The 21,185-nt window shown below is 41.5% G+C and overlaps 1 protein-coding gene across 1 annotated transcript in view; it reads left to right on the top strand.

Annotated features, from left to right (window-relative positions):
- Positions 1-21,185, top strand: part of RTN1 (reticulon 1) — a 225,202-nt gene that overhangs the window by 100,931 nt on the left and 103,086 nt on the right. The window contains exon 2 of the mRNA XM_058739202.1: positions 18,376-19,149. Coding sequence (XP_058595185.1) covers positions 18,376-19,149 — 774 coding nt within the window. The remainder of the gene's footprint in view (positions 1-18,375; positions 19,150-21,185) is intronic.

Genomic DNA, 21,185 nt, shown 5'->3' with positions numbered 1-21,185 from the left:
GATGCAGTGGGTTTTCTCTACCCGAACCAGCCAAGAGGTGCATAGGGCTTTGATGTTTACAGGGATTGTGTAGACTATTGTGTGATAAAGGCAAAGAGAAATAACCCTTTTTATCTAACTTCTGTTTAAATTTACTCTTAATGCAAAACAAGACCTGCATGGCTGATCTTACAAGACTGCATTTCAGCATTCTCAGCTTCTTGCCCCCCTGGGACCGGTTCTGTAAGGAATGGGACCTAGGACAGTTCTCATCAGTAATTCTGGAATTCTTGAGGCAAAACAACTCATTGCTGGGGAAAGTGTTCACCAAAAATGTAATTCATTTCTAATGAGGTTTAGTAGTGAGTCTTTTCATATTCATGCTCGTATTATACAGACTAAGGGAAATGCTTGCTATGTATCGATACTGAATTTATTCAGGTGGCAAATCAAAAAGCATGTTTCTTAAAGTACATGTGTTAATGGTGTTTTGAAAAACCCTATAATGGAGATTGCAGTGCATAATGTTATGACTTCATGAGAAAGGCTTTCCGGCTAACACTGTTTTCACTTAACATTTGCTAGATACCCCAGAGAGAATTTCCATTCTTTTGAGTAACTGTCTTCATCAGCTCAGACTGCTATAACAAAATACCCTGAAACAGGAGGCTTATAAACAACAAAAATGTATTTCTATTTCTCACAGTTGTGGAGGCTGGAAGTCTGAGGTAGGGTGCCAGTGTGGTCCAGTTCTGGTGAGGGTCATGTTCCGGACCACAGACTTCTCACCCTGTCCTCACATGGTGGGGAGCGGACAGCAGCAAGCACTGTCACCACTAGGGGCGCTAATCCCATTCATGAGCGCTCTGCCCTCATGACCTCATCTAAATCTACCACCGCGAGTTCCACCTCCTAATACCATCACACTGGAGGGGTAGGGTCTCAATATGTGAATTTTGGGGGTTACATTCAGTCTATAACAATAATGAACACACAAAAAGTCAAGCAGGATAACATCAGAGTTAAAAGCAAGTGCTTTACAGGGCACCTGGGTGGCTCAGTTGGTTGAGCATCTGACTTTGACTCAGGTCATGATCACACAGTTCGTGAGTTCGAGCCCAGCATCAGGCTCACTGCTGTCAACACAGAGCCTGCTTCGGATCCTCTGTCCCCCACTCTCCCTGCCCCTCCCCACTTACATACTCTCTCTCAAAAATAAATAATACATTAATAACAACAACAAAAAAAGCAATTGGTTTAGAATCCAACTACCCAGGTTCAGATGCTTCAGCTACTGACAGGATGACTAGTTTGTCTCGGTTTGTCCAAGACACTCCCACTCTTAACACTGACAGGCCTAAGTCCTGGAAAACCCCATGGTCGTGGGCAAACCAAGATGATGCTCACCCTAGCATTATGTGATGCCTTGTTTAAGTCACTTACTTCCCCTCATTCTCAGTTTATTCATCTGTAAAATTGGCACAATAATAACACCTGCCTCACAGGGTTGTCACAGAGTTTAAATGAATTAATACACTGACAGCTGTCAGCACGGTGCTTAACACATAGGGAGGTTAAATAAATTGGTTATTGTCATTCTTTTTATTAGGCAATATAATTTTGTTTAACGGTGAGACACATGGAATTTCATGAAAGGAGGGAAGCAGGACTAGGTTAACATGTTAGTGGCAAAGTATAGTCATTTCATGGCTAAGACTGTCCCCCCCCCCCCCCATCCTTGAGTCACTGATAGTAGAAACTGGGGCAGAGGAGTGAGTGTGGAGGAGATGTTTAGTTCTCTAAGTACAGTCCAGGGCCCTGTGGCATGTGGGCAAAGATGCCAAAACCAGACCAGATTGAGAGCCATGATACATCCACCGTTCTGAGGTACAGCGACCCCTCAGTTACCTCCAGTGATCCAGTCAAACTGAGGGCAAGATAGATGATATAAATTCTGATTGTAATCACTACACCATTACCAGGCCTTTGGAAAAGCTTGTCTTAGAATATACAGCTGCTTTGAGGTTTTATCTTTTTGCTGCCAAAGAAGAAGGAATTTCTTAAACATTTGGTGAGTCCTACCTTGTAAACGTAATCATTCGATAAAATTTATTGAACTCTTATTAAGTGCTAAGTACTGTGCTAGGGGTACAGAGACAATAGGACCGTGCTTGCCCTCAAATATCTCCCTGTCTAGTGTGACTATAAGATGAGGTAGACAACCATTCATATGATTCGTCGCCGACTGGTTAACTGATGCATGTGGCTTTTTACATAAAGGGGATAACAGTGGTACATCCAGAGAGATCAGGTACTCCAGGAAGGGACCTATCCCAAGACTTGATATAGGGGTATAGTAATTGCACCCTGGTATGTGGACAACAGTAAGAAAAACAGTGCAGTCAAAATACAGGCAAGGAAAAAGAACTGAAAGCACAATAGGGAAATTTGAAAGCTACATATTGCCTCTTCTCATCTTTTGGTCTCCCTCCTCAGAGTGGCCTGTGCATCTTCTTGAAAGTAATCCACCCCTCCCCACTGATAGCCTTTTATTTTTTCTCTTGTTTGTTTCCTTCAGACCACTTATTATAACTGTAAGTTGTTTTATTTATCTGCTTTGTTAGAGGACAACTTCAGCTGCTGTAGCAAAGAGATGCAAAAATAGAGTGGCTCAAACAAGCTAGAATTTTATTTCTCTTAACAGCCCAGAAGTAGGTGAGGGTCTGTCCCAGGAGGGCATCCAGGACTTGATTCCTTCTGTCTTGAATGAGCATCTTCTTTGAAGACGTGAGCCAGAAGCAACACACATGGCTCTCATTCACATCCCAGTCATGTGGCCATATTGAGGTTGGGATCCTCCTAGATATGGCCACATGCTTCTGGACAGTTAAATAAGAGAAATGAAATTTGAGTTTGTTTGAGTCACTCTGTTTAGTATTTAGCTGGGTGACCATATGGTAGATTCCTGGGGGCGGGCGGGGGTATCTATTTCTAAAGGAGAGAAAGACAGAATAGACACAGGGGGACAATGTCTCTGTCATGCCTGCATAGTTGTGGCTTTGTTTGTTGTTTGTTTCTGTCTTCTGTGGGGCTAGGGGGTATATATCCATCTCATTCACTGTTATTTCCCCAGAAACCAGGATAAGTGCTCATTAGCACATTATAGGCATTCAGTAAGTATCGAATGAATGAAGTTTTAAAACACTGGGAAATAGGGGCACCTGGGTGGCTCAGCCGGTTAAGTGTGATGGTCTTGATTTCTGTTCAGGTCATGATCTCACAGTTGTGAGATTGAGCCCTGTGTCGGGCTCTGCACTGGGTGTGGAGGCTGCTTAAGATTCCCCCTCTCTGTCTCTGCTCTTTCCCTGCTCACGTGTGTGCTCCCTCTCTCAAAAAGAAAAAAAAAAACACTGAAAAATAAACACTGATTTTTAAATACAAATCAAGTTTGTTATATCATTATCAGGTTTGGCTTTTTAGAATATTTATTGATTGGCATGATGGAAACCTTAAGCATTAACATGCTGACTGGCAGGTACACAGCAAATATTCAACAAGATAAATCACCTTCCATTTCTTTCAGTCAAGAAGAAAAAATTCATGTATAGACTATAAGGTATGTTAAAAAATAACTTTGAAAGTATTAATTTTGCCATTCACAGAAGAAATCTGAAGCATTAAAGAATTGAATTAAAGAATTCCCTTAAAGGGTATCATTTTCAAAAAATCAGGTCTCTGGGATCATCTGATGAACAATTAGCAGCAGCTAACTGGCAACTGTACAGCTGTTTTAATCCTTGGTTTCTTTCCAGAATGTAAGAGCATCTGCCTTACACACTTCCAAGTAAATAAAAAATACAGCTGACCCTTAAACAACATAGTTTTGAACTGCAAGGGTCCACTTACATGAGAATTTTGTGGATAAATATAGTACAGTACTGTAAATGTATTTTTTCTCTTGATTTTCTTAAAATAACTTACTCTTTTCTTTTCTCTAGCTTACTTAGTTTAAGAATACAGTATATAATCCATATAGCACACAAAATGTGCGCTAACTGGCTGTTTATGTTACTGGTAAGGCTTCCAGTTAACAGTGGGCTATTGGTAGTTGGGTTTTGGGGGAGTCAAAAGTTATATGTGGATTTTCACTGTGAAGGATGTTGGTGCCCCTAGCCCCCACTTTGTTGAAGAGTCAACTGCAATATGTTTGAATAATATGCATGAGTTTGGAGCAAAAATAATAAAACAAAGATAGAACAGAAGGTATACATCGACTCTTGCCTGTTTTCTACACACTTGAGGAAAGAGGAAACTTGATTCTCTGTTTTCTTTCCAACTGCTCTTTTCAAGAAAGGTCTATTTCAAAAAAAAACTACTTTGTCTTGAGAGGCAGATTAAAATTCCAGCTGTTAAGCAATTTTTAAAAAACACACCCTTAAATAGAATTGACTTTTGTTTGTGGCCCAATCTGTTAATTCGGTCCTCAACTAGAGCAAAGTACAATTCATAGGAGTCATGATTCGCGAAAGAGCTCTGAACACCAGATGCAGGAGATAATGTCCTGCAGATTATTTTAAAGAATTTTTAAAAACTATGAAAATTTAATGCTTATATTGAATTATTGACATAGTAATTGGTTTTGGTTCCTCTTCCGGGACACATTTGATTGTGGCTTCTGCTCTCATGTCATGAAATCGTACAGAACAAAGAAATTCAGTATCCTCTGCAGGCTCTTATTTATATTTATGGTTTTACCCAGAATATTTTAACTGTTCACATACTAGCTTGCTTAGGGTTTAGTCAACTTTTTTACCTCAAACATGACAGATTCCTTTCAGACTATTCAAAGAAGATGACTGTGAGACGGTGTCCAAACTTTAGATGGAATATATGGAAATTCAAATAACTTTGTGAATGTATCTGACTGAACATCAAAGCAGCCACACTTCCGTCCTTAGAAATTCTTTACCTATTTTTTAGCCTATTAGGAATCCTCCACATCCTTCAAGGTTGAGCTTCAATGCTTTCAATTCTGTGAAACTTTCCTAATCAGCCATTTCTGTACTAAAAAAGTCTTTCTTTTGAACCCACTTCCTCCAGTCTCTTTGACAGCGATTCTGTCTGAAGTCTGGAGCTCCAGGCTCTACTTAAATGCGAGTCCTGGTGGATGTTTACTCTTGTCTCATAGCATCTGCTGGAAACAGCCCTTTTCTTAGCCTCTGTATTGTTGAATCATGCTCCTTCTTTGTTTTCTTCTAATTCTTCCAGTTTGACATACAGGTTTGGCACAAAGAAGAATGTTTTACTAGGCCATTTTCAAATAGCTATGTAGTAAAGTTCAAAATAGTTACATTCTTGAACTTCAGTGGTCTCATAAAAAAGTCATGTACTCAAGGGATGTTCACTGCAGCATATTTTTTAAAAATGTTTATTTATTTATTTTGAGAGAGAGACAGAGAGAGACAGAGAATGAGCGGGAAGGGGTAGAGAGAGACGAAGACACAGAATCCGAAGCAGGCTCCAGGCTCTGAGCTGTCAGCACGGAACAGGACACGGGCTCGAACCTACAAACCATGAGATCATGACCTGAGCTGAAGTTGGACGCTTAACCAATTGAGGCCCCCAGGTGCCCCTACAGCATAATTTTTAATAGCAAAAGAATAGTGGCATCATAAATGTCCAACAGAAGGGGAGTGCCTGAATGAGAACATTCATTCTATGGAATACTGACTTTTAAAATATAAAGCAGATCTCTCTCTCTGTCTCTCTCTCTCTCTCAGAGAGAGACTAGGAAGTAGGGATAGGGACTGTAACTTTTTAAGTTATGTATGTTTATATTTTTAAAAAATTTTTATACTGATCATGTATTATTACGTTTATAATTTTAAAAATCACACATTTATTTGACATGACCCCAAATGTATATGCTGCCATTGTGGAAGCTATTTTTGGACTAGAACAATCACTGGGTCCTTGTTTCCCACCACTTTTTAAAGTCCTCATGCTGGCTCCATCTTCCCAGCTATCCCTTCTGGCCTGAATTCCCTCTGCTTCCCAAGCAATCCCTCCTGTTGGAGTCGGGATTCTTTCCAACTCATTATTTTGCCTTTGACTTTGCTATTATTTCTGCCCCTGAGATGACCTCTAACTGCTTCCCTCTGCCTCTCTAAAATCATACCTATTTTCAAAGCCCTGGAGCAAGTCTTGCTATCCTTTCAGTAGCGGTCCTTCTCCAAATTCCTAAAAAACAAAGTATTTTTATGATCATCATTTAGGTAGTTTGTACTAGAAAAATGCAATATTCTAGTTACCCCTTAGAATGTTCAGGTGATTGAAATTTTGGATGAATGTCAGAAATTATGCGTGTTTTTTTTTAATTGATTGCTTATTGTTTATTGTCCTTTTCTTCCTGGGGTTAAAAGGAAAGAAAGTGGGAAGAAAAGAAATGTTGATAGAGTTTCCTGACTTAGCACTGAGAGCCACTTGGATCAATACTCCCAAACTTTGGCACCTCAATGGCTGAGTTATTGTCTTGCTTTAAACACACAGTTTACCTCAGCCCATAGATCAGATAGCTCAGGGGAGCAAGATGAATGCTGTTGTTGATAAAGGACATTAATCTTTCTTGTCACTTCCCTTGGTTAGTACGGCTACCTCTGGGGTCTATTTTCTGTACACCTAGTAGAATACATTTTCTCTATATATTTTGATCTTGACTCTGTGTGTGTTTGTGTACTTGTGTACACATGTGCATGCGTGTGTGTGTGTGTGTGTGTGTGTAAAAGTCAAAAGATTTGCCTTTGAGTCTACCAAGTGATGTGCCCCAAATTCCAGTTTGAAGCTAATTTGCCCCAAGATGTCATTCACCTATTTCTGTTTTATAAGATGCATTCCAATATTAGATTATGTTTGAAATCAACAATGCTCAAAACACAAAATTACATTTCAAATATTCCATGACTACTAAAATATAGGAGTTAGATTTTGAAAACTCGAGGAAGAAGAAATGCTATATAAAGGCAAAATGACAAGTAATGATAATATTGAAAATAAAATATTTCAAAATATTAACATTTCAAAATAGAAGTCTTCCTTCTACCCAGGTACCTCAAAAAGACAGTCAGTTTAAGAGTTTTTAAAATCCATTTTGATACAGTCTCAGTTAAATCATGAGTTCTAGAACACACACTTTCTTGCCACAACCACTTAACAATTTATGTAAGAAAAGAACACTGATCAGCCATTGAAGTCTACTTTGTGCAGGTTGTACAAGACAGGTTCTTCCCACTTTACTGCATTATTAGCTATGACGTGACTCCAAATCAGATCCATCTAGCTTTGCTTAAGAAGCCAGCCACAAACTGTTTAGTCTACTTTAATCCTTGCAGCAATTCTGAGAATAGTGCTAATAGCATCCGCTTTGCAGTCCGATTGCCCTAAATCCAACTTTTGGTCCTGCCATTTCTGGTTGTGTTCCTCAGAGCAAGTTCCTTAACCTCTCGAAGTTTCGATATCTTCTTCAATAGCATGAGTGTGATTTAAAAAAATGTCTCATAAACTGTTGAAGCTGGAAATGAGATAATCTGTGTAATTATCTTGTTTGGAGCATAGTAAGCATGTAACTTACATGTTCGTCGTTGTTGTGACCTTCCTCTTTTCCTGAGAGTTTAATGACATTAAAGATCAGTAACTCGACGAAAATGGAGCTCCAGGTCCTCTTGACGCCTGTGATTTTTCTGTCACAAAACGCCATACCCTGAAGCCCACCACATCACACGCCATGTCCTGTCTTGTCGTCATGTCACGCCGCCGTGTACCACAGCACAACACTGCGCACCACACCATACCGTGGCATAACAGACTTCCTACCGCATCATGACTCATCACATGCCACGTCATCTTTCTAACAGAATTATCCCTCCGTTGTCATCCTCATTTGTCCTTCCTTATGTACCTCTCAAAGCGGTACATGACGTCGTCTTAGATCCCAGTGACCTACGCGACCTATGATCAGTTCTCCACACTGGCACAAAACCCAAGACCTTCAGCAGAGGATGCAAGCCTGCGGCACAGGTCTGTGTCCACCAGAAGAAGGATATCTTTTTTTTTTTCCATCAAGACACAGTATGGACTGGTGGCAGGCAGCCCTACAGGGACGGCCCTATGCTTTGTGGCTGTACATTTCCCTTTATGAAACATATTCTAATGTGAAGTCCCTAATGCCAGCATTAGCTTGATTTTGTGGATTATGCCAAACTGAGGTAAATTCCATTCCTAGGGTCTTCTTCAGTGTGTTCTAAATGGTAGATGCAGATGAGAAAGAATGAAATCCTGCCATTTGCAGCAACAGGGATAGAACTGGAGGGTATTATGCCAAGTGAAATAAGTCAGAGAAAGACAGATATCCTGTGTTTTCCCTCATATCTAGAACTTTAGAAACTTAACAGAAGACCATGGGGGAATGGAAAGGGAAAAAAATAGTTACAAACAGAGAGGGAGGGAGGCAAACCATAAGAGACTCTTACTACAGAAAACAAACTGAGGGTTGATGGAGGGGCGGGGGGAGAGGGGAAAGTGGGTGATGGGCATTGAGGAGGGCACTTGTTGGGATGAGCACTGGGTGTTGTACGTAAGTGATGAATCATGGGAATCTACCCCAAAACCAAGAGCACGGTTTACTCACTGTATGTTAGCCAACTTGGCAATAAGTTATATTTTTTAAAAATGATAGATGCAGGTCATAGGCAATTATCATGAAAATTCTTTGCATCTGAATTTGATGTCTTTCAAGCTTATGAAAAGCACCCAGTGCTATGGGTTAAGTGTATTTTGAAATTATGCAGTTATTTAGAAACAAAAGAACAACTTCTATGCCCACAGGTTTTGGTTAGCTTGCAGATGCAACATGAGCCAATAGTGCAGGGCAGCAGGTGTAAAAGTTTGTGAATCAAGAAACAGACTCTTATCTGTAGAGAACAAATTAACGGTTACCAGAGGGGTGGAGGGTGGCGGGATGGGTGAAATAGGGGATGGGGATGAAGGAGTGCACTTGTGATGAGCACCGAGTGATGTATGGAATTTCTGAATCACTCTATTGTACACCTGAAACTAATATAACACTGTATGGTAACTATACTGAGATTAAAATTAAATTAAATTAAATGAAAAAGTTTGTGAGTAAAAATAGAAAGTTTAAGTCATGGGAATCAAAACTGGTAGGGGAAATTATCTCACTGTCCCACCCTGTATTCATCAGCTTATGGTCAGGTCCAGCTCAGATTTTAGAGGGAAAAGGACATATTGCAGTGCATTCCCCAATGGAAACCACCAGTGTGATGAACCTGAAAACATATTTATTCACTCCATAAGTATTTACCAAGTAAAATCTATTTGCTGGCTAGCAAGTGTGCACAGCATGAGGGAAGCAATGAGGCACAAGGTGCAGTCTGTAGCTCCTAGGAACTCAGTGTGCAGAGAACAGAACACGTGAAGGAGACAATGAAGAAAGTTAGCCTGAGCCAGGAGAACCTCAGAGAGGACATATTTGTCTTCACACCTTTGAGCATCTGTCATGTGGAAGAAGGAAGCTGGGGTGGGGCTTCCCATCAGAGCTTGTGCAATCCTGTTGTTTTTCGTTTTCTTTGTTTTAAAATGAAATTAAAACTTTAAATAGTATACATTCATTTTGTGGAAAAAGGAAAATGGTTTTTAAAAAGAAGGACACGATGAAAAGTCTTCCTTCTACTTCTGTTACTCTCTGTCCTGTCCCAACCCCATGGTTAATAAATAATTTCTCATGAATTCTTCCAGTGTTTCTTTATGCAAAATATATGCTTGTAATGCAAATATATATTCTTATTTTCGCCTTTTCTTATAAAAGACTTATCATTCCGTATATCCATAGTTATTTCTAGACCATATTTTCTGCACCTTACTTTTCACTTAGCAATATTTATCTGGAAATCTTTCCGTATCAGTGCATGCATAGTGTCTTCATTACTTCATACAACCACACAGCATTCTATGTGTAGAAGCATATAATTTGTTTGACCCAGCCCTGCTCATGAATATTTGACTTAATTCCAATTTTTGTTACTTTAAACTATGCTGTGATGAACAGCTTTGTTCATATTTATTTTACACATGTGCAAATATGTCTATAGACTAGCTTCTGTAAGTAAGAGTGCTGGTTCAAAGAGTAAATGAATTTATAATATGGATAGACACTCCAAATTGCCCTCCTTAGAGGTATATCATATTCTAATCCTACCAGCCTCCACTCAGTATGAGAATGCCTGTTTCTCCCAGCCTCACTAGAGTGTATTGCCAAACACTTTTGAGTGTTTCCCAATCTGAAAATGGAGAAATGTTATTTTAAGTTTGTTTTAATTTGTATTTTTATGTTCCGGGGTCACTTATATTGATTTTCCCCTGCAAAGTGTTTATTCTTGTCCTTTGTCTATTATTAAGTAAATGGATTGGTGGCTTTTTCTTCTTGATTCCTAGGAACTCATTATATATTAGGGAGATTAGCTCTTTTTATGCCGTATTGTTTACTGATTATTTCAGATGTCTGTTTCCACAAACCTGGGACTAGAGGTGGGGGATGGAAGACGTGAGGGCAGAAGCCAGACACTTAGGAACTGGCCACAGTCATTCAAGTGGAAGGTGATTAGAGTCTCACTGAGGAGGTGGCCATGGAGGGGGAAGGAAGGGAGAAAGATCATGTAAGAGGAATTATGGGGATTAGCTAGATGATTCTATGTGGGGGGAGGGAGCAAATGAACCACTAATGTACAAGGTTAGAGTATACCTTTCTTTTTTCTTTTTTAAATGTTTATTTTTTGAGAGAGAAAGAACATGAGCACGGGGGGGACAGAGGATCCAAAGCAGGCTCTGCACTGATAGCAGAGAGCCCGATGTGGGTCTCAAACTCACAAACCGTTACTATCATGACCTGAGCCGAAGTCAGTCCTTCAACTGACTGAGCCACCCAGGTGCCCCTACCTTTTTTTTTCCTATTACCTGTGTGTACATAGCATTGGAGTAATGTGACCCAAAACAATTATTTTCCTCCTTGGGAATCAAAGAGCAATATTCTATCAACAAACGATAAATAGGATAGGATAGTTCTTTTTTATGTTCCAAAGAGAATTCTTTACATGGCAGGGGTAACTTAGAGCTTTCTCTGTATTGATAGCATTAAGAGGAGAATGCATCTGAACTGGGTGGGTAGATTAGATAGTGATAATGGTTGTATAACTCAGTGAATATATAAAAACTGCTGATTGTACACTTCAAGAGGGAATTTTATGGTTTGTGAATTATGAATCAATAAAGCTGTTTAAAAAAAAAGGCAAGGGTAAGTCTATGTAGGGTTTTAAGGACCTTTTCTGAAGATCTAAGTAAATTAGAAATATTTACCTCCTCTCTCCCTCCAAAAATGATTGCCCCCCCAAGGAAGGTCACAGAATTGCATTTTTACCTTGGATGGCAAGCAAAAATGTATCTCACACCCCAAGCTCTTCAGAATTTCTAGTCCCGTTTTATCTCCATGCTCTGCAGCTTTGTGTTTTCCAAGGCGCTGCTGAGAACTGTCAGAGAAACTTAGACAGTGGTTTGTCTGCCAGGCCAGGATTTTTCCTCTAACAGAATTTTCTGCTAAAGTGAAAACTCACAGGCAGTACATACCCTGGCTCTTCATACAGGAAGATGACAAAAAAAAAAAAAAAAAAAAAAGAATGTAACAACCCCCACCCAAACCAAAAACTTGCTGTATCATTTTTTATTAAACATTAACTTTGCAGTCTCAACAGCTAAATCTATTATCCTGACAAGCAAGCTTTCAATAAGTCAGCAAATTGGGGAAGAAAGAGTAGTTACTCATATTCTTGAACCCCCAAACTTGCCATCAGCTTTGGCTTAGAGTCTTTTGCTAGAGAATGCAGGCTCATTTTTCTTCTTTTTTCACTCTATTAACTAATCACCTAGATAAATTTTTAAAGAATGGTGTACCTGGATTTTTCAGCACCCATTTTTCATGTTAAATCACAGGCCATTTAACTTCAGAGGGAGAATATTTTCTAGGTGACATAGAGGCTCCTACAGCCTCCCTGGTATATTCATCCTTCTTAAATGGCTCTGTTGTCAAATGTGTCACAGCCTCCGTGCTGTGGGCCTGCTGATATCTCCGCACTCAGAAAAGATGAGTGGGAGTTTCAGGGAAAAAACCTTACAGCCTAAACTCGGTGCAGGCTACTGCCATCCATCACACCGGCAGCCTAAGGGCAGACAACTGTGGGCAGAGGGAATGCAGATTTACTTTGGGTCAGTGCTTCTGGCCTTTAAGTCTTGAATTTTAATGTGTATCTCTCTCTCCACCCCCACTGTCATTACAATTTTTTAATTATACCCCCCTTTTAAAAATATACTTCTCAATTAATGGGGCTAATGTCCCCAAACTCTGTTAAGCATTGGCTCTATTCAAACAATAATTGGTGTTTTCTGTTTTGTTTGTTTTGTTTTGTTTTGTGTTGTTTTTTATCCAGGGAGAAGGGTAAACCAGATGTTTCTCTAATAGAGCACATCTACCTCTGTGCTCAGAAAACCTTTTTGGTATAATCAGTCTTTCTTTCTGGCACTCTCTGTTTCCATTCAAAGCAGTAAGAGGGGGGGCTTTATTGAATATAATAAGTATTACGTTAAACCATAAATGCCTTCTCTTCACCCTGAGGAGTCAGAATGAGCTCTAGTCACAAGGGAGAAAGCTCATCCTTGGACACTGAATTCTTCTGTTCCTTTACTGTCTATTGTCTTGGTAAGTTTCAGCTTTTCACCTTCAAGTTGGTCATCACCACATCCATGAAAGGATCTATGTCATTTGCATCACTAGAAAGTACATAAGGAACAACTACCTGCTCCTGATGCTGTGCGGACAGCCTTGGCCTTGCACTCTGGGGACTTCAGCATCTAAGGCAGACCCCAGAGTGCAACACAAGGGTGATTTGGCTATACTTAACTCTTAGCCCATAAGACCTTGATCACACCTCGTTACAGATAAAGTACCAAACTAATAAATAGATGGGAGTGTGTTGCAAATGGCTAGTATCCTCTTTGGAAAATAGAGGTAGTAATCAAATCTACAGCTCTCATTTATTGAGTGTGTGCTCCGTGCCACGCACAGAGCTAAGTGCATTATGTCCTCTAATCCTCGTAACAGCCTGATACAAAAGGAGCTATTAACTGCCTCCATTTTCAAAATGAATGAACTGACACACAGAGAGGCGTCCACAGAGTCTCCCAACAGACAGTAGTAGAGCCACAATACAAAACTAAGCTGTAGGCCACCAGTCCCTTAAGCTCAATTCTGTGAGGAGGAGTCAGAGTTTAGGAGCTGAAGGATTTTAGGATTGAAACTTTCCTCGGGAAATGTAAAAACCACCTTCCACAAGCCATCTTTACTACCTCATTCCTTAGTATGGCCAGAGGATTAAGAATATAAAATAAAACAAAACACCCACCCTTTATGCAGTTACTGAATTTGTCTAACTCATGATTAGTATTTCTGACCTAGGACATGGACGGATGCAAAAGCCTGATTTGATTCCCACATGTGCTTTAATGACAATAGTTTTAGCTTATTTTCATTCTTCTTCCTCTTAGCTTTTGGCTAGAAATAGTGGCCTGTGAATCCTTTGGTTTTTTTATTGTGAGCCCGTTCCTGAAAAGTTGCTTGTAAGTTGAAAATTTTAATGTCAATCCCATTTAAATGCATCCAAGTCGTGAATTTGCTGTGCCTCCCGAGACAGCATCTGCGGGTCCGCACATTGACTCTCGAAGTGCATCTGCCTCCACGCAAGTCAGACTTCTAGATGGCCAAGGAAACAGCTGGAGAGAATGAGGAAGTCAGACGTTCCAAGGAGTCTTTGGTTATATAAAGAAAGTAGTAATTTCTAGCCCAGACAAGGAAAGCACTTTTATTTGGTGGATTTGTATTTAACAGTGTTCCTACTGAGGGCAACTGGCTTTTGCTCTCTGCCTCAGTTCTCACATCTGCCAGCTCTACAGGAAGCACTGACAAGAATTAATTGGCTTTCCTGAGCCTTGAGGCTCAGTTCAACTTCTCAGATCTATAGTCCCACAGGACTCTGCCCTCACATAATTTACTGTCTAGAAGGACTTTCGGTTTTCAAGAGTTCTGTCTGATAGGCACTATATAATGCACACACATTTCAGTAAGTTAGACCTTAGAGAAACTTTCGGGGTATTTAGCTCAGTTTAAGAAAAGGGGACATTATTTGTTGTTTTTACAAGGGTCCTGACCTGTTCGCACCTAAAACGTGTGGTTTATACAAATGACTTTATTCTTCCTCCTCTTGTTGGTGTGGCAAAGGGGTCCTTCCAATTTGATGTCAGGCTCTTTAAGGAAGACAGAGCTGGTAGGCCAGGAATTTCAGGGGTGGGAGTTCTTCCTAACTGTTGATTCTGTTTATAGACTCGCAGATGATGTAAATGCACTCTAGATCCTATTCCCTTAATTACCAACGTACATCTGGGAAGCCCCTATTCTTTGTGGCATCACCTCAGGGAAAATTCTATTGATTCTCTTTTACAGGTAAGGAAGAAGTAGAGGAGGGACACCTGGGTGGCTCAGTCTGTTGGGTGGCTCAGGCCATGACCTCGCAGTCCGTGAGTTCAAGCCCCGCATCAGGCTCTGTGTTGACAGCTCGGAGCCTGGAGCCTGCTTCAGATTCTGTGTGTTCCCCCCTCTCTGCCCCTCCAATGCTCGCACTCTGTCTCTCTCTCTCAAAAATATAAATAAAGAGTAAAAATAAATAAATAAAAAAGAGAAGTAGAGGAGGTTGTGTCTGATGACAGGGGCAGCCAGTCAGTATAAATAATCATAGAAAGGTGGAAGGGACTTCTGCACTTGTCTCAGCAACTTCCGCCCACATGCTTGCTCCTGCCTAGACAGATGCCGGGCCTCTCTCTATCTGGGTGCCCACAGGGATCCAAACACTCTTGTTCCCAAGATGCAGGACCGTACCCTTGTTGAGTAACTGGAATTCTAGACCGTTCTTTCACATGATAGATTAAAAACATCCTCTTTGTAACTTGCATCAGTTCTAATTTGTTCTGAGGAGCTGCATAGAATAAGTCTACTCATTGATCGATTGGTCCGTTTATTCATTTTGTATCAGACACTTACTATGTGCAGTATAGTGTGCAAGACATGAGCCTCAAATTCCAGGAGGTGACAGGTTAGTAGGACATAACATGGACACATGCCATAGGAGCAGAATAAATAAGCTGCAACAGGAAAGAGGAGGGAGGAATATAGGAAGGGTCAGGTCCTGACAGTATGGCCAGCAAATTCATCATGGAGGATGAAGCATTTAAAAGCTACTTATCTTTAATGGCTTGAGGCTAAAAGGCAGAGATTTGGACGTGAAGATTGGAAGGATGAAGTGTTGGAGAAGTGATAGGTACTTTATAAGAACCAGAGCTCAGAGTTTGAATTGGTGCGTGGAAGGTAGGTCTAGAAAAGCCGGTGGAGTAAGTGTGAGACTATGAGGGGTTTTGTGTGCCTGGAGTGGAGGGTCAGCGAGAGGAGCAGTAGAGATAGGGCTGTGAGCGAGGCCATGTGGCGTTCACCTCATCGCAAATGTCAGCCTGCAGAGTTTAAGGATTATCCAGTGATTCAGGGCAAAGCCCTGGGGCCAGTGGCTGAGCTGTTGACAGCTGTGTGTAGTATGATAACTGATGGCAGGAGACTGTGGGCAACATGCCAGGTATAGACGTTATGGGCCAGGAGCCCTGAGGTGGCCCCTGCAGTGACAGTGTCAAGTGGGAGTTGAATGACAATGACTGTGCCATAGCCCTGGAAACCACCTACTGCATATTCTCCAGGGGAGCATCCTTGTCCCCACGGCCCACACCTCCACACTGTTTATATCCATGGGCAAGCCCCTCCTTACTTTCTGGCGAACAATTACTTAGTAATGCATGGAAGTGCTTCCAGAGAATTGTGGTAGACAATCCCCAGATCCAGATGTCTGTAGTGAAATACCTCAGGTTTGATTTCCTGCCTCTGGTGAGGTCTACATGTAGGCTGAACCCATATAATGAAAGAAGCTTTGAAATACTTCAGGGTAGAGGTTATGTGCGCACATATGGATTTAACTTTAACAGCTTTTTCTTTAATGGTGTATGTATGCTTCGGTAATAAAGTCCATCATTACCATTATTCCTTCTGTAATTGAGCTTTTTGTTGTTGTTGTTGTTGTTGTTGTTGTTGTCGTCTAACTTGAAAAGAGGAGCTGCCTTGGGTAAAGGAAGTACAATTAGAAGCTTTGCCAAAATATACAGATTTGAACTGGTCTGTTTTTCACAAAATTCTGCCACTTGCTCAATAGAGGATCATTATCAACTTTGGGGGATCTTCCAACGTGTCTTCTCACACAATCCTGTTATTTGTGTTTTATTCTAAACTTCAGATTACCTTCTTTTACTTTGCAAGTATTTATTGAGTACTTACTATGTGCCAGGCCCTCTTCTAGGTGTTGGACTGCCTCAATGAATCGAATATTCAAAGATTCCTGCTCTCATAGAGCATATTTCAACAATCGATAAATAGGTAATAAATAAATAGGTTAATTAAGTGGTATTTTAGAAGGAGACAAGTGTTACAGGAAAAGGAAAAGGTAGAGAGAAAGGTAGGAAGGCACAGGATCACCAGGGAGTTGGGACATGAGGGCTGGTTGCAATTTGAGAGAGAGTGGTTGGAGTCATCTTCCTTACGAAGGTGACCTTTGAGCAGACTCGGTGGTGAAGAGGTCAGGTAGGCAGGTATCTGGGGGAAGAGAGCTCCGAGGAAGGAAAACAGCAAGTGCAGAGGCAGGGGGGTGCTAGAGACGTTGTGTTTTTCCATTCCCCAAGCAGTGGCTTAAGCAACCAAGAAGAGAGCTAGGAGAAGACAGAAGCCAAGTTTATTTGTGATAAAACTGGCTCAAAATTACTTCAAAGAAAATTCTACAAATTGATTTAAGGTGGTAAAAAGGGTGTTAGGGGATGTTCCCTGACTTTGAGACTTACTGGATTTGAATCCTGGCTGGGCCACCTTCTCTTTGTGAGATCTTAGGTGAGTTATTTGGCCACTCTGTTCCTCTGTTTCCTCATCTGTAAAATGTAGTTAATGATAGTACCTATCTTCTAGGATTGCTTTAATGATTAAGTGAATCAATATTAATTAAAAGCTTGAAACTCTCTCTGACGCATAGCAAGCGTTCAGATATTAGCTATTAGTATTACTGTATCACTGCTACTACTTTGTTTACTTTTATGAGTTGGTGCCCTGGAATATTCTTCCAGTGTGTCCTAAGGGCTTAGTGTATATCTGTGCATATGTATGTGTGTGATGTGTTGGGAATGTGGGGCTTAGTTTATAAAAGAGTTGTGAGAATTAAGTAAAATCACACTGCTTAACACATGATAAGCCCTCAATAAATGTTAGGTTTTCCCCCCTCTGGCAGCATTTTACAGCAAAGAAAAATTACAGAGGTTTCCCCTCTTCTCGCTATTAGTGAAGTTTTGGGCTGGTTTATGGGCATGAAATCCAGGTGAAACCATTTCATTGAGTCAAACTTTAGAAATTTGCTTTGTTCGTAGCACCACCAGTGGAACCAATAAATTTCCAGTGGGTCACTTTGAATATCACTGGGAGGTAGAAGATGGGCAGTAGGCGGGTGAGTAAGGAGGGAAACAAAATGAGGGGAAAACCGAAGAAATAGGGAAGTGCTTATTAAGGTGATACTGCTTTGGGATGAGGCTATTGGAAAACTGGGAGTCCCTTTCTCTGAAGACCTTTAAAAAGAGAAGGGACAGCATAAATCCAGGTGGAGCAGGTGGCCCTGACTGAAAGGGCCAGGCCAGAGGGTCTCTTGTGGCCTCTCCCAGCTCGCTGAGTCTCCAAGAACAGCCCCTCTCCCCACTTGGCTATCCCATTGTTGGATTTACAAACTCGAATCAGCCTACATTTCCAGCTCTATTTGGAGTCATTAACACTTGAGATCCTAAGAGGGCCAAGAAGGACCAAGTCACTGTATATTGAGATAGTAGATGTTGAAAATCAGCTTTCTAGTCCTCTGGGATCTGTCCCCAACTTCTCTTGGTGTGGCAGCTTCTGTGAACCTGTGTGATCTGCCACCCGGAAAACAGCAGTGCTGAGGGCTGTGAGGGAGACCAGGAAAATGAACATGAGCGTGCTCCGAGGGGACTCCGAGGGCTTCAGGAGAAAGGATACCATGTCTCCACAGGACGGGGTGGGTGATGGGTTAGGCAGGAGAGAGAAATGAAGCCAGACACCCACTCCTTGTCTGCTGCTGTTTTGATTCATAGGTGTGGCAGATGTCTCCAGTGCCACGGATCATACCTTTTCAACAGCATCAAAAGATGGAGAAGGATCGTGTTACACATCTCTGATTTCCAACATCTGTTACCCACCTCGGGAGGATTCTACATATTTCACTGGAATTCTTCAGAAGGAAAATGGCCATGTCACCACTTCAGAGAGCCCTGAGGAGTTGAGTACCCCTGGGCCCTCCTTACCAGATGTGCCTGGGACAGAGCCTCGTGGCTTATTTAGTTCTGATTCTGGAATAGAGATGACTCCTGCAGAGTCCACTGAAGTGAACAAGATCTTAGCAGACCCCCTAGACCAGATGAAAGCAGAAGCCTATAAGTACATTGACATAACCAGGCCAGAGGAAGTGAAGTATCAGGAGCAGTGTCACCCCAACTTGGAAGAGAAAGGCTTGGACTTTAAGAATAAGGACATTGAAATCGCAACAAAATCTGAAGAGGCCCGTGAACCGGAGAAACCAGCTCCTGTGGAGGGAAAAATCCTCAAGGACCATTTATTTGAAGAACCAACATTTGCACCTTACGTAGATGATCTCTCTGAAGAGCAGCACAGTGCTCCTCTGATCACTGCCCCTGTCAAAATCACACTCACTGAGATCGAACCTTCTGTTGAAACTGCGACCCAAGAGAAGACCCCCGAGAAGCAAGATATCTGTCTGAAACCAAGTCCTGATACAGTCCCCACAGTCACCGTCTCAGAGCCTGAAGATGACAGCCCAGGATCTGTCACTCCCCCATCTTCTGGAACAGGTAAGGGAACTAGTGTTCCTTGCCTTGGGAAAACCCAGGATTTGGAAATCTGAATTTTAAAGGGATGTAAATCTGCATTCAAAATATTTTACTATAAGGGTCCCTTTAAGTCTCAGTTTAACTAATTTAATTAAACATACAACTTTTTCAATCTTTTTTTAGTGTTTATTTATTTCAAGGGGTGGGGGGCAGAGAGAGAATCCCAAGCAGGCTCCACACTGTCAGTGCAGAGCCCAACACGGGCCTCAATCTCATGAACTGTGAGATCATGACCCAAGCTGAAATCAAGAGTTGGACACTTAACTGACTGAGCCACCCAGGCCCCCTAACACAACTTTTTCAGTCTTGTGCCCATGGTACAAAGTTTGACATCTGGGATTTTCCTTAAAGTCCTATCAGATTTGCCTTATAAAGTGTTTCTTTCCTCATTTGAAGACAGAGGTAAAGATCACTGAAACATGACAATCCTCATGTGGCTCCACTATTCAGAGCAGAGAGGGAGGTGCTGCTTTGCAGCTGGACCTCCAGGTCACCTGGAGGCATCCCAGAGAGAGCACCTTAGCTGTCCTCCCCAGACCAGCCAGGCCACCTGGGACAGGGCATTTCACATTCCTCAGCCCAGCTCCATGTCTGTACAATGGAGGAGGGCTGGGGTGGACTTCAGGGTCTTCAGAGGGACATGAACAGTGAGAGGAAACCTAAAAACAGGATACTCTTCCCCTCCCTTCAATCTCAGCAGGATCATTTTGGTCTTTTTACTTTGTTGAAGTGCTGCATACAGTTTTACTTCTTAAACTTAAAGGATTCATTTGATTAGAGTAAAAAAGTTCCAAATTCACTAAACTATGATCTTTTTCATCTTGAACATTCTCCTACTGTGACCTAAGGCTGGGTGTTAAACCATACTCAGTATATCCTCTCAAACACAAAGGGGTCTCCTATACACGGGTCAAAGGCCAGAGTGGTAGCAGGAGTGTCCCCACCCCACCCTGGGAACCTAGTCCCAGGTGGCAAAAGTGGAGCCTTTGTATCTCTACTTCTTTTGGAATGTTCACAAGGTATCAGGATAGAGAGAACCATGAGATGTCTTTGGATCTTCTCCTGCCTCCAGTGTCTGGCATTCTTACCTGACTCAAGAGTGATTTACAAACCTTTCTGATTAAAAAAAAAAATGATTTTCAGTATGTCAGGAAGGAGCTTTTACTGAAGTCTTAAAACAGATCCAAAGCCTATTAGGAGCAATTGCTCTAAATCCTGATAATGCAGTAAGTCCAAGTGTTAGAGAGGACTTAATGTAAGTCTCTCCTGCCCTGTTTCTCTAAAGATTTTATCATCAATTCCTCTCCTTCCCCAACCTGATCTCAGACTCATTCAACTAAAAAGCTCCAAGGGTCTTAAAGATCCACTGTGCCACCTCCCTGATTTTCAAATTCATTCATTCACTCAACAAACACGTTCCACATACTTTCTTTTGATCACGCACTCTGCTAGGCACTGGTGAGGTTAGAAGTGAAAAAACAAAAACCAGTTTCTGCCTTCCAGTGGGATAGATGACCAAGGAAATAGTCACACTAGTGTGATCTGTGTTCTGAGAGAGGGAAACATAGCATGCTGAGGAACATTGGAGTCCAGCAGCTCCCCAGGTGAACAGAGCAGGAGGAAATAAAGGTGAAGGGGAGGGGTGGCCTTCCAGTCCGAGAAGGCTCAAGGACATGGAGGTGTGAGGTCACAGTGAATTTCCATGTGACATAAATTGAGGTTTGGATAGTGATGACAAATAAGAAAACTGAGGCTCCAAGTGAATTAGATATGACTTGTCCCAGATTACAGCATAAGGTAGGGACATGTCCAAGTCTCAAAGCCTCCTTGTGGTCTTTGTGACAATGCATCGTAAAATCCTTCTGTTATCCGATGAGTTGAAGATACTGATGCTTGGAAGATGTAAGCTATAGTATCAGCTGTGCTTTCTCAAGCTCCAGGGTTGTCTGGGGATCAGTTGAGAAGAACTTCAGCCCAGTTTCATGAAGAGTGAAATG

Source organism: Neofelis nebulosa, chromosome 7 (assembly GCF_028018385.1).
Source record: "Neofelis nebulosa isolate mNeoNeb1 chromosome 7, mNeoNeb1.pri, whole genome shotgun sequence".
Classification (NCBI taxonomy): Eukaryota; Metazoa; Chordata; class Mammalia; order Carnivora; family Felidae; genus Neofelis; species Neofelis nebulosa.
Note: the sequence above shows the minus strand (reverse complement) of the source record. Positions and strands in the feature narration are given on the sequence as shown.